This window comes from Gymnoscopelus braueri, assembly GCF_963280865.1.
Source record: "Gymnoscopelus braueri genome assembly, chromosome: 17".
NCBI lineage: Eukaryota > Metazoa > Chordata > Actinopteri > Myctophiformes > Myctophidae > Gymnoscopelus > Gymnoscopelus braueri.
This window is the reverse complement of record NC_137617.1, coordinates 36,234,375-36,247,092: the sequence shown is the minus strand read 5'-3', so window position 1 is coordinate 36,247,092 and position 12,718 is coordinate 36,234,375. Positions and strand designations below refer to the sequence as shown.

At 40.2% G+C, this 12,718-nt stretch overlaps 1 protein-coding gene across 4 annotated transcripts in view; it reads right to left on the bottom strand.

Annotated features, from left to right (window-relative positions):
* The window catches only part of adamts14 (ADAM metallopeptidase with thrombospondin type 1 motif, 14), a 110,341-nt gene that overhangs the window by 33,572 nt on the left and 64,051 nt on the right, over nt 1–12,718 (bottom strand). For 3 of the 4 annotated variants that reach the window (XM_080454851.1, XM_080454854.1, XM_080454852.1), the window contains exons 6-9: nt 12,347–12,503; nt 6,261–6,366; nt 1,925–2,068; nt 1,198–1,330 (exon numbers count right to left, since the gene is read on the bottom strand). In XM_080454851.1, the coding sequence (XP_080310977.1) occupies nt 1,198–1,330; nt 1,925–2,068; nt 6,261–6,366; nt 12,347–12,503 (540 nt within the window). The remainder of the gene's footprint in view (nt 1–1,197; nt 1,331–1,924; nt 2,069–6,260; nt 6,367–12,346; nt 12,504–12,718) is intronic. The other variant, XM_080454853.1, reaches the window with a different exon arrangement.

Below are 12,718 nucleotides of genomic sequence, written 5' to 3'. Positions count from 1 at the left end.
AATATTGTTTTGATGCTCATATTAACCTTAAAAAGTATTAAGTAGTTTTTTTTACCAACATGCATTCCATACATTCCATAGGGCTAGACCACACATGGACACATGACATCATCAACTTCAAACGGGAGCGGTCCCTATTGAGTGAAAGATTAACTATTTCTAAAATAAATAAAATATCGAAGGTGTTTTTCATTTCTAATTTTAGTTATATAGGGCAATTATTATGTATTAAAGCATATAAGGCTTATTAGCCAGGGATCCTTTTAAACCACTCATTAAAACACACTTTTATAGACTTTCTGACCTGATTAGTGTGTTGTGTTTTTCTCTTTTATCCTTTTTTTATATGATGTTTCTTGCACATTCGTATGCAAAAGAAGAAAAATGTGCACTCTGTGCTGAAGCTCCCAGGAGTAAACTTTAACGAGAACAAAGAGGCCACATTTGTAGCCTTTTAGGCTCTTTCATTGTTTCTCGCACTATTTGTATGTTTTTTTTTAATATCCTTTTATGCTGTTTCTTTCACATTTATATTCTTTCATCCTCTTTTAACCAACTGGAACCCACTCAAGATCCCCTTGGGGGGTCCCCGGACCCAGTGGTGGAAAGTAACAAAGTACATGTACTCAAGTAATTTGGAGGTACTTTTACTTTATTGGAGTATTTCCAATTTTCTATACTTTTACTTCTACTCCACTACTATCTCAGAGGCAAATATTGTTCTTTTACTCCACTACAATTATTTGAACCACTTTAGTTACTAGTTACTTTGTTTGTTATTTGAATTATTATTACAAAATATACATTAACCACTTCAGCTCTATATATACTCTGGCTATTTGAAAATAGCAGATCTACAAGCTCACAACGCGTCGCAAAGCGACTTTTTATACATGACAAAGTTGTGAAATCGGACATACTGCATAGTGAGCACTTTTATTTTTGGTAATTTAAGCACATTTTGATACCAATACTTTTGTACTGCTACTCGAATAAATTTTGAATTCCCGACTTTTACTTGTAACAGAGTATTTCTTCATTGCAGTATTGATACTTTTACTAAAGTAAAACAAATTGAGTACTTTTTCCACCACTGCCCCGGACCCCCCACATTGAGAATGTGTGATCTAAAGACAGATGTAACAGAATGTCACATGGCTCTCTCTCATGAAGTAAGTGAATTCCACAGGGACTTACAGCGGTGCACATTTTGTATCCCACGCCAAAGTCAAAGCGACACTGTTCATCCATGGAGTAGTTGATGCCGGGGAGCTCGGGAAGCTTGGGCCACTTGTGCTCAAAGGGATCGTCCAGGAGACAGTCGTAAGAGCTGGGGAAGAACAACATAGACACAAACACAGAGAAAATACACAGAAACTGTGAGATAGAGCGCATAAATAATAATAATAATAATAATAATAATAATATAATTAATGCCTTCAACCCTAACCCTAATAATAATAATGATAATGATAATGATAATGATAATGATAATGATAACGATAATAAAACATTTGACCCAGTTTGACTCATCTAAAAAATGAAGGAAAAAATATATACATACGCCAGGGGTTAAGGTGGTTAACCACTTAAACCCCATATGGTTGACTGGAGTCCCTCAGGTTTTTAACATACATTTTTTATAATATTGCCAAACTTTGATCAAATCAAACATCCCTGCTTCAGACAGACAGAGCAGCAGAAAAGCAGGATAAAGCAGATCCCCCTTGGCCATAAAAATGTCTGTGATGGGGGGGGGGGGGGATATCAAAAGCAAAAAGGGCATGGATCCCCCCTCCCCACACCCCTACCCCCCCCCCCCCCCCCCCCCCAGCAAATCAAGCCCTGGCCTGCATGCATGTGGCGATGATGATGGCGTGACGATGGTAAAAGGCCCATCCATCCATACGGTATGTATACGTACTGGATGTATCGATTGAGCTCCTGCTTGCTGCAACGTGACCAGTGGTAGCGGTGGAAGGCCGCCTGCACCAGCGGAGCCATTATGCTGCCCATGCTGGTCTCATCGGCACATCGATTCCCCTGGCCGTCATGCTCCATGCCCAGCCTGGTGGTGATGACGCATGGTGCATGCATGGAGACAAGTAGACAAACAGGCAAAAACATTCACTACACACCAGTGTTGATTTTTGACAGAATGTTTTAATTTGGTTTCAGTCATAGTCTTTTGCATAAAATGCCATTTAGTTGTAGTCATATTTTAGTCATCTGAAATGTTTTAGTTTTTGTCAAGTTTTAGTGGACTAAATATCATAAGATTTTAGTCGACGAAATCTACAATTGATTTAGTCGACAAAAATGTATTTTGGCGATGTCTTGATGGCGTCGTAAATGCCTGTTTTACACTTGGTTGCGTGCTGAAAATAGCCGATCTACACCCGAGCACAACCAAACATAAAATGACTTGTCTTAGTTCTACTGGATCTCTTCTCCACTAGTCCCTCCCTAACATTTTAGTCTAGCTTTTATTTGTTGACGAAACTGTCAATACATTTAGTCTTAGTTTTAGACATCATAGCTTAGTTTTATTTAGTTTTTATTTAGTGAAAAAAGGTGGTCGACGAGCATCTTTCGTCACAGTTTCAGTCGACGAGATCAACGCTGCACCACACCAGAGGTTCCCAAACCTTCTCATGTCAAGGACTCCCCTAAATTGATTTGATGTATTTGGCAGCAACCCCCCCCCCCCCAATCAGATTTTTTTTGTGCCAGGGACCTCCAGAAGAAAAAAGATCTGAGTTGAAAATGTTCGCTTTAAAAAAATATATATATATTCAGAGATTTGCTTTTTTTTAATAGAAATAGCAGATCTACAAGCTCATAGCGGGCACGAAGTGACACGCTATGAGCTTGTAGATCTGCTATTTTTGAATAGCCAAAGTATAAAATGTGGTTGAAGTGATCGTGACGCTGCATTAACTACGTTTGCTGGGGAGCCCCAGAAGAGAATATTTGTGTTTAAAAAAAAGCTAAATTGTTTTTGATTTTTTTAAGAACTTTCTCAATATTTTTCAAATGTTTTCAAAATGAGCAGATGTACAAGCTCGCAGCTTATCTGCATTTGATCTTGTACATCTGCTATTTTTGAATAGTCAAATTATAAATGAATAAAGTGGTTAAAATGATTGTGATGTTGTACCCGAGTACAATTACTTTTATTTGAGTGTTTCCGTTTTCCTACACTTTACATCTCAGAGGCGAATATTGTACTTTTTAATCCACTACAATTATTAGATAATTTAGTTACAAGTTACTATTCAGATTCAGATTACCATTACAAAAAAATAACATTTGTAATTTTACTCGGATAAAAATGTTGAATACAGGACTTTTACTTGTATCAGAGTATTTGATGTGGTATTGATACTTTTATTTAAGTAAACCAAAACTTCTTCCACCATATTGACACAATAATTGGTGCAACTAAAGCAAATAATTTCCAAACAAAGTCCTAGGTAACTGGTATGGAATGAAGGGTAGTCCGTACCCACAGGGGGAAAAAAACAAAACAATAAAAGGTAGCTGAGAGGAAAAAGAGTGCAATTCTTAATCCATGCTCATGGAAAGAGTGGCAAGTCTATTTATATGAATCCAAATACATATACTTGGAAAATAGGAAATGTTAGTCTTTAAAAAATACCAAATGCCCAGATTTGCAGTGGTGGAAGAAGTACTCCAATGTTTCTTAAGTAAAAGTAGATATACCACAATGCAGAAATACTCTCTACAAAGCCCTGTACTCAAATGTTTTCTTTTTTCTTTTGTACAAAAGTAAAAAAAAGTATTGGCATGAAAGTATTCTTGCAGTACCAAACGTAACACATCATAATTGATCAGTTAATATACTGCATGTTTTGTAATAATAATTAAAATATGCAAAGCAACTAGTATCTAAAGCTGCCCAACAACTTTAGTTGAGTAAAAAGTACAATATTTGCCTCTGAGATGCAGTGGAGTAGAACTATAAAGCATAAAAAAAGTAAATACTCAAGTAAACTAAAAGTACTGTACCTCAAAGATGTATTCCAGTACAGTACATGAGTAAATATACTTAGCTACTTTCCGTGTCTGCAGATTAGATTATGCTCCTGGGACAACACTGACCCATAGGCGGTGCTATTGAGCTACCCATGAAGGACACCATCTACAGCAGTGGTTCTCAAACTTCTTCATGTCAAGGACCCCCAAATTGATATGTATTTGGCCCACGGACCCTCATCTGAAAATGTTTCGTGCCAGGGACCCCCAGAAGAGAAGAGAAGCGCGTGAGCGCTAGATCTGATATTTTTGAATAGCCAACATATGAATGGATAAAGTGGTTTAACTATGTGGTTTAACTATGTTAAACTATGTGTACTGTACATACAGTATACATATAAATTTTGGGGTCCTTGACACTTTAACTATGTGAAACTGCTGGGGACCCCCTGGGACCCCCCTCCCCCCAAGGACCCCTGGGGGTTCCCGGACCCCACTTTGAGAACCAATGACATACAGTGTATACCGCACAATGCACCTCACAATACAATGTCCTACAATGAAGGACAGCCACATACCTGACACTTTTTGTTCTTGCATGATGAGACCTTCAGTTCGGGAAGTAAATTTTAACCATCTATCTAGGTCACCGATTCTCAAAGTGGGGTCTGGGGACCACCAGGGGTCGTTGAGGGGGTTCCTGGGGGTCCCCAGCAAAAGGTGGTTTAACATAGTCCATTTATATGTTTTTGGGCGGTGAAACCGCCCCTATAAGTGAGATTTGGAAAAATTTACAAATATCTTGGGCAGTGAAACCGGCCCTAAAAGTGAGGTTTGGAAATTTGTACAATTATCCTGCGCTGTGATTGGCCAATCACAATCTATTCAGGACTGTGATTGGCCAGTGTCACATGACACATGTGCATAGCCCTATATAAGCAACCATAACTTTACAAAAAACATAAATTTGTTTTTTGTAAAGTTATGGTTTCGTCCATCATAAAGAGTGTTTCAATAAATGTATTTATCTTTTGTACATGATTGGTTGACTCCATTCAGTATTGTGATTAGCTAGCAAGACACCGCCCACTTCACACAGGGTGTGATTTTTTATATATATTATTATATTATTATTTTTATCCCACGATTTTTGTAACCCATGTTTTCAACCAGTGCCAATTGCCTAAGCTGTAATCCTGGGTGCTACTCTCCCTCTGCCAGCCTGGGGAGAGCCCCGAACTGAGCTCATGCTTCCTTCAATGCATGAGGAGCTAGCAGACCGTTTCCCCGGTTGGACGTAGCTCGTGGAAGGAACACGTTATTCCAACGAGTTCCTTTCCCCTCCATCAGGCGCCCCGGCTGACCAGGGGGAGGCAGTATAGAGACCAGGATTACTGCATGTTTTTTGTGACGGTACCTACTACCTACACTGGGGGACACGGGGAGAACATGCAAACTCCACACAGAGAGGCCCTTTCGCCAACCCCACCCATTTATATGTGTTGTATGTTACATTTCAACCACTTCAATCAATCAATAATTCAATAAAAAAAAACGCTGATCTAGGTGGTGGAATCAAAGCTCAAAGTTCTGAAACCAATTCTCAGATGAAGCGCTCTCACATTTTCTATGATTCAATTGGGTCAGCGTCCAATCAGGGTGACGTGGAGTTCAATTTGAGCCATGCTGCACCCGATCAGACAGATGGAGCCTCTATCATTGTCTCCAGAGAGAAGCGCACTCACGTCTCCAGGTCTGTCACCATTATTACATAATCCTGTCAAGAGTTTTTCCCCAGAATTCAAGATGCTGGGGTTTCACGTGGTCAAATACTGCATTGGTTCTCAAAGTAGGGTCCTTGGTGGGGGGGGGGGGGGGGGTAGTAGCATCACAATCATCGTAACCACTTTATCCATTTATAATGTTGGGCTATTCAAAAATATCAGATGTACAAGGCAAGCTCACAGCACGTCACTTCGCACGGCGCAGCAAGCTCGTGCATCTGCAATTTTTGAATAATATTGATTCGAAAATAATTGGAAAAGTTAGATTAATTTAGAAAAAAAATAACACAAATCTTCTCTTCTGGGGGGGGGGGGTCCCTGGCTCAAAAACCTTTTCAGAATGGGAGGTCCGCTGCAGCCAAATACATATCAATTCGGGGGGTCCCTTGACACCAAAAAGTTTGAGAACCACTGAAACACAGTTAAAGTACAGTAAGGTACTTTGACACCAGTGGGGGGCGCTATAATAGTACTCACACGTGACCGGTCTCGTGGGCGACCACGAAGGCGGAGGAGAAGCCGTCCTCGTGGTTGAGGGTGCAGCTCCGCAGGGGGTGGCACATGCCCGTGACCGGAGCGTAACCTAGGCAACAAGAGAGACCAACACAGCACTGATGATGTTGTGCTGTGATGTTAAAAAACAAGCCACTTAAAGGAGCACTTCACCCTTTTTCAAACCGTATCTTCTTCACAGCCAAAACGTTTTTTTGCAATTTATTTAACCACATGAACCCTGGCGTTCCCATTCCGTGGGCGCATAGGTTCAACGAAAATAACTGATCTTAAAATCTCACAACTCGTAGTTAGCTTTTAGACCAGCTATTTTAGCTATTTTTGATATGGGGCTTAAAGAGCAAGACCACTTTGGTAGAGGCTTGGGTTGTGTATTTACCTTGCCATGGTGTAACTCCAAAGATGGACGAGAAATCTAAAATAATTGTGATTTATCTCAATTAATTGCGATTAGGCGATTATGTAATAATTGTGACAGGCCTACTGAAGACACATTGGATATATACATTACCACCTACACATAAGTACAGTATAATGTAGGATGAACCGGCTGATTGTGTTAGCACATATTTTGTTCAAGATTTATGCCTTTCATTGAAACAACTTGGGCTGGGGGGGGATATACACTACAGTACTAGTACAGTACTTAGTTACAGACATGCCGGATACAAATAAAACTTCCAAGAAGATAACAAATCATCTTAGAGGGCAGGAAATGGCTAATGCAAAAAAAAGGGAGCAGGCGAACATTGGAGATTCTGGGTGACCGGGGTGGATTTAGGAAAAAAAAACAAAGTCTGGAGTTTCTATCAGTGTGGATTGAATGTACAGCTTGAATATAAATGTCGTCTCTGTCGGGTGGAAACCTCATATGTCCAAAACTGTTACTTTTCAGGATTCAAATTCAAAAGTAGCAGATCTACAAGCTCGAAACGCGTTGCTTCTCGCCACTTTTCGAGCTCGCGGATCTGCTACTTTTGCTGCTTTTGTGTGACGCTGTAGTATGATCAAGTAGGGCGTTAATTAACGAAAAAGAAGAGATAAGAGGTTTCTGCCCGACAGCAACAATATACTGTATGTATTGGATGTGATTTTTTTCTTTTTTATAAATAAAGTCCTGAGATGAGACCCATGCATTTCATAATTAATTACCCAGACCAACTGGGTAACTTTTAAACAGACCAACACACACACATAATCTTAACAAAGCATACAGTAATAAATAATCATAGAAAACATAATTCACCCATACAACCTGAAACTTAGGGGCTGTGTCCACCGAGGCGTTTTTTTTTTTCCTTTAATTTTTTTTCCTGAGTGCAGGGTAATGTTTTGAATTGTTTTCAATGGGAGCGCAGCAGCAGTATTTACACTATATGCTGAAAACACCAGCAGCTTGATGCGGTGCTGAGCGTCTATTCTGCGTATGCACGTTCATGTCTGTCGTTTGTATGAGTTGAAATATTTTCATCTCTGGCCGTTTGGACCCCTCACATTTACTGCTAAAAAAACTAAAACTAAAAAACTCCTCGGTGGACATCTGGCCTTGAAAGGCCAATTTCTTTCAATATATATGTTTCCCTTAAGGCTAATCTGACTGCATCGCTTGACAAGAACGCTGTATTTTCAACTGGAAAATTGCGTCGTGTTGGACACTTTTTTCTACTGAACATAAATTATTCTTGTAAAGAGACGCAGTCGTGCAAAAAAAAAAAAAGGTACAGTGTAAATTTGCAAAGAAGCACAAAAATAAAACGATTCCATAACTCGATCAAGAGATGTGCAGCGATTCAGCTTTAGCGCATAATAATAATGCTGGTGTGGTGAAGCAACATTTTGGTTGCGGGGGCCTCTCTCTCAACGATGGCCGTCAGGTTTTTTTCAAATACAATCCCATGCTTTCTGACCATCAGTGGAGCTTTTGGCATGCAGGTAAAAAGCAGAAAAATGCAGACATGAAGACAACAGCCCTGTTGATAAAAGGCGAGCCTCAAAAGCATCTAAGGTTATTCTGGTGGGTGTTGGAAAAGAGAGAAGAATGGCTGCAGCAGCAGTTGTCATGATGGTTGATGATGAATGATGGCAATGACGTTATGGATGATATGGTAATAGGCTCTATACAGTATTAATCCCAAGTAAAAAAGAAAATGACAAAATGACCCTATTTTGTGCCGTCAGTGAAATGGAAAGAAGCAGTGGAGCATAGGCCTGATTTATGTTTATTTTGCGTGCCGGATGTGTCTCTCGCAGCCGAAATTAGCTGATCTACACAACGTCACAACTGTAGGGTTTGGGATCTGGAACCGGAGGAACCGAAGCAGCTGTTGTTGACGTTTGTAGATCGCCTGTTTTTGGTGCGAGATGCGACCAAAGTCTAAATCAGGATTTAGCCCTTTATCTGTAAAAGGCAGATAATGGATGTTCATGAGAATGTACAGCAGATGTTTACATTCTAATGAACAGGCTGTTGTTGTGGAGCTTTTTTGCACAATCAAGCGAAAAGTTACAGCGGAAGCTACAGTATACAGACATAAATACTTTGGTATAATTATGGTCTATTTTCTGAGTCAGGAGAGAGAGTTGGACACCCGGTTATAGTGTTCAAACACTGAAGGATTATGAGACAGAAGGATCTCCGTAACCAAGAGAGCAAATCGCTGCTGTCAGGGAAGAAACCTTGTATCTCAATATTTTTATGTATTTATTGACTTAATGCCCTATAATTCATCATACAAGAGCACCGCACAAAAGCGGTGAAAATAGCAGATCTACAAGCTCACAACACAGCGTGACGCGACGTGCCGTGAGCTTGTAGATCGGCTATACTATTTTATTATCGTTATTATTGTTTTAATAATAAAAAGGGAACAGTTATGGACATACAAGGTTTCCACCCGACAGTGACGAAATCACAAACACTGAACCTGAGGCCATGTCTGTTTGGAGTCAGTCCAACATTTTAAACATGTTGCACAAAATCGTAACTTCGTTGCTGTCGGGCGCAAACCTTGTATCTCCATATTTTAACATTTTGTGTTTTCCGTAAATTAACGCCCTACTTGATCATACTACAGTCACACAAAAGTAGCAGATCTGCAAGCTCGAAACATGGTGCGAAGCGACGCATTTTGAGCTTGTGGATCTACTACTATTGCTATTTTTGAATATGTCCTTTTTTGGACATCTGAGGTTCTCCACCGGACAGAGACGATTACGTCCTTTCCTCCATTGTCTGCCTGTACTGTAGGTAAAAAAAGAGCGAAAATAGCAGATCTACAAGCTCACAACAACACATCGCAATGCGACGTGTGACGTCATGACGCTTAGATCTTCTATTTTTGCTATTTCTCGTACAAGATGTACAGGGCTTAAGAGGCTCACAAGCTTGAGCTTGTAGATCTGCTACTGTATGTTTGCTGTTTTTTGGGGGGGGGTTTATCCTGAAAAGTAAGAGCTTTGGACATCGTCTCTGCCGGGTGGAAATCTCATACCGTATGTCCAAAAGCTGTTACTTTTCAGGATACAAATTCAAAAATAGCAAAAAGTAGCAGATCTGCAAGCTCGAAACGCGGCGCGAAGCGAAGCGTTTTTTTTTTTTGATTTGTGTGATGCTGTAGTAAAGATCAAGTAGGGTCATTGAAAAGTTAGAATTATGGAGATAAGAGGTTTTCCAAACCCCTGACAGCGAGGATATTATTTGGAGAGATGGATTCCATCATCTCCCAGCAAACCTGTGGCAGCAGAGTGTGATGTCTGCGCGTGACCCTGAGAACAAGGCCCCCGGGGCCCGGGATCCTTGTTCAACGGAGCCACACACACTGTCCGTGTTATGACAACAAAACACTGCGGTCGCTACGGCAACGTCCCGAAAGGAAGGTGTGACATGCACAACAGGTACTTTAAGCTCTGTGATCATCCTCTAAACGTGACACGTTGTGCTTTAGCCACTTGAGCGCTAGATTTTGTAGGCGTTTAATTTTTTTTATAATAATAATATATTTTTTAACCCATTCAATCCAGGAACGCATCTCTGTCATTTTAGATTTCTTTGGCTGTTCAAAAATAGCAGATATACAAGCTCATAGCACGGCACTCAGTGCCGTGCTATGAGCTTGTATATCTGCTATTTTTGCAAATCTTTGAATATATATTTTCTAAAGCGAACATTTGAAACTCAAATCTTTGCTTCTGCGGGTCTCTAGAACTAAAGATTTAAAAAATGTTCAAAGATTTGCAAAAATGCTTACGATTTTTCAAAAATAGCTGTCTTGCTCTCTAACTCACGGCTATTTTCAAAAAAATGCTTGAGCATTTTTTGGTTTTTTTACGTTTTCGCCAATAACGGCATGCCCGAAATAGGGATGCCAGGAAGAGAGATTAAAATTAAATATAAAACACAAGTCAATGAGTGGTATTGAACTTGAGAAAGAGGATGTTTGTTCAATCCAGACCATGTATTCACCAGGTTTGGTTGCAGAGGTTAAAGGAGTAGTTCACCAAAAAAAAAAAGTTTTTCGATCATTTACTCACCCATTCAGTTGAATACAAGAAGAATTTCCGTTTGTATATCGTTCCTTTACGGTGAATGAACAATCTGAGCGTGGTTTTGGAGTTTGGAGACTTTTAATAATAGTTTTGCTGCTGATCTCAATTTTACTTCAATTCATCAAGTATTTTCTTCGTTTTTTGGGGGGGGTTTCTTTCATAAACAAAATCTTATACAAACGTAAACTTCTTCTTGTATGCACAGGTTTGGGTGTGAGAATGCGTTGGATTAGATTAACCCTCAATACCAAACAGAATCAAGTTAAAAGAATACAAAAAAACAACAGTTAGTCTATAACCCACAGTAGTTAAGAGTTAAAACCTCAATTTACCGTAAGCACTTCTGGTTTTTATCTACATGCCAAAAAAAGAACCTTTCATATTTTTGTCGTCGTCATTTTTTCAAACCCAGGGTTGGCGTTTGACCTCAAGTCAGCGAGGTGATGGCGGAGGACGAGAGAAGAGAATCAGCAGTGTGAGGTCATCGCTGGGAGCGCCAGCCCGGTCCTGACCTCATGCAGTGGTGGAGGAAGTACTCTGATTTATCTATTTACTTAAGTAAAATCGGCAATACCACAAGCTAGAGATACTAAGTGAAAAGTCTATTATTACTTTACTTTACTTTTTTTTTCTCGCCCCCAGTAATTGCATCCTTTCTCCCCAAAAGTCTTACTTTGCATTTTCAACATCAGCAGTTTTTTTTCTCTTCCCTTTTCTGCAGCCTACATTGTAAAATCCTCATTGTTGATTTAACTCCGAAAAGTAATCTTTGTTTACACTGACGTTAAGCTTTCGTGTGTCAGAGCCTCAGACACATTGGGGCTGATCAATTGGTTTGTTCACCTGCTGTGTAAACAGCTGTGCCTCAACTTGCCCATTGTGAGCTTCTCACTTGTGGGTTGAAGTTGACAATACTTGGGGGGTGTTAGGTGTGTGATATCTTTTTATGGATCTTAGTATCTTACCAACAGCCAGATGCATCCACCACACCGTTCCATCCACTGTCCACACAGGCTGTTGAGATTTAGCAAATGACTGAGAGTCCAACTGACTGATAAATGAATGGGTCTTTTCAGGAAGAGATTTAGTTCCTTTTGTTCGTCAAAATGGCTCGTCAAGGCTCGTCAAAATAGTAACAAGTTACTTTTGGAAAATAGTAACTGTAATATTTATTACTCAAAACGTGAAAGTAATTAGTTATATTACTAGTTACTGGAAAACGGTAATAATATTACTTTTTTCGTTAAGTTACTTTAGTTACTTTCCAACACTGCTCAAAACTGTACTTGAGTAAATGTATACTTAGTTACTTTCCACCACTGGCCAGGCAGTGTGAGGTCATGGCTGACAGCGCCAGGTTTCTTGACCTCATGCTGCGACATCCCCCCCCCCCTGATTCAGGTTCCATTGACCTTACCTGGGCGAGACTTGAAGCCAATGACCCCTCCCTTGTGAACGGAAGCACTCAGTCTGCACATGTCCTCGATCGAGAAGAAATACAGTACCTTGCATACCTGCGGGACCAAAATCTTGCCTTGTGAGGAAGATGGCGTGGTCGTGGTACTCGTCGTGCTCGGGGTCACGCCGCTGCTGCGTGTTGGCCCACCGGCACACCTGCTCCAGACTGCGGGACGGGTTGCCACGCTCGATCAAACTTATGGACTGTGGAGAGAGACGCAAAAAAAAAGAGGCAGGATAACATTTGACCGGTTAATAAATACAAAAGAAACCCACTTAAACACAATTTTCAGTCAGACAACTCTTGGATTGAAATAAGTGCATTCATGGAGCATAAATATTTATAAGTATATTTTGCCATCAAGTCTCTGTCTAGTGGTGGTGGGAGTGCAAAAAAACTTAATAGAGCTAAGCAGAAA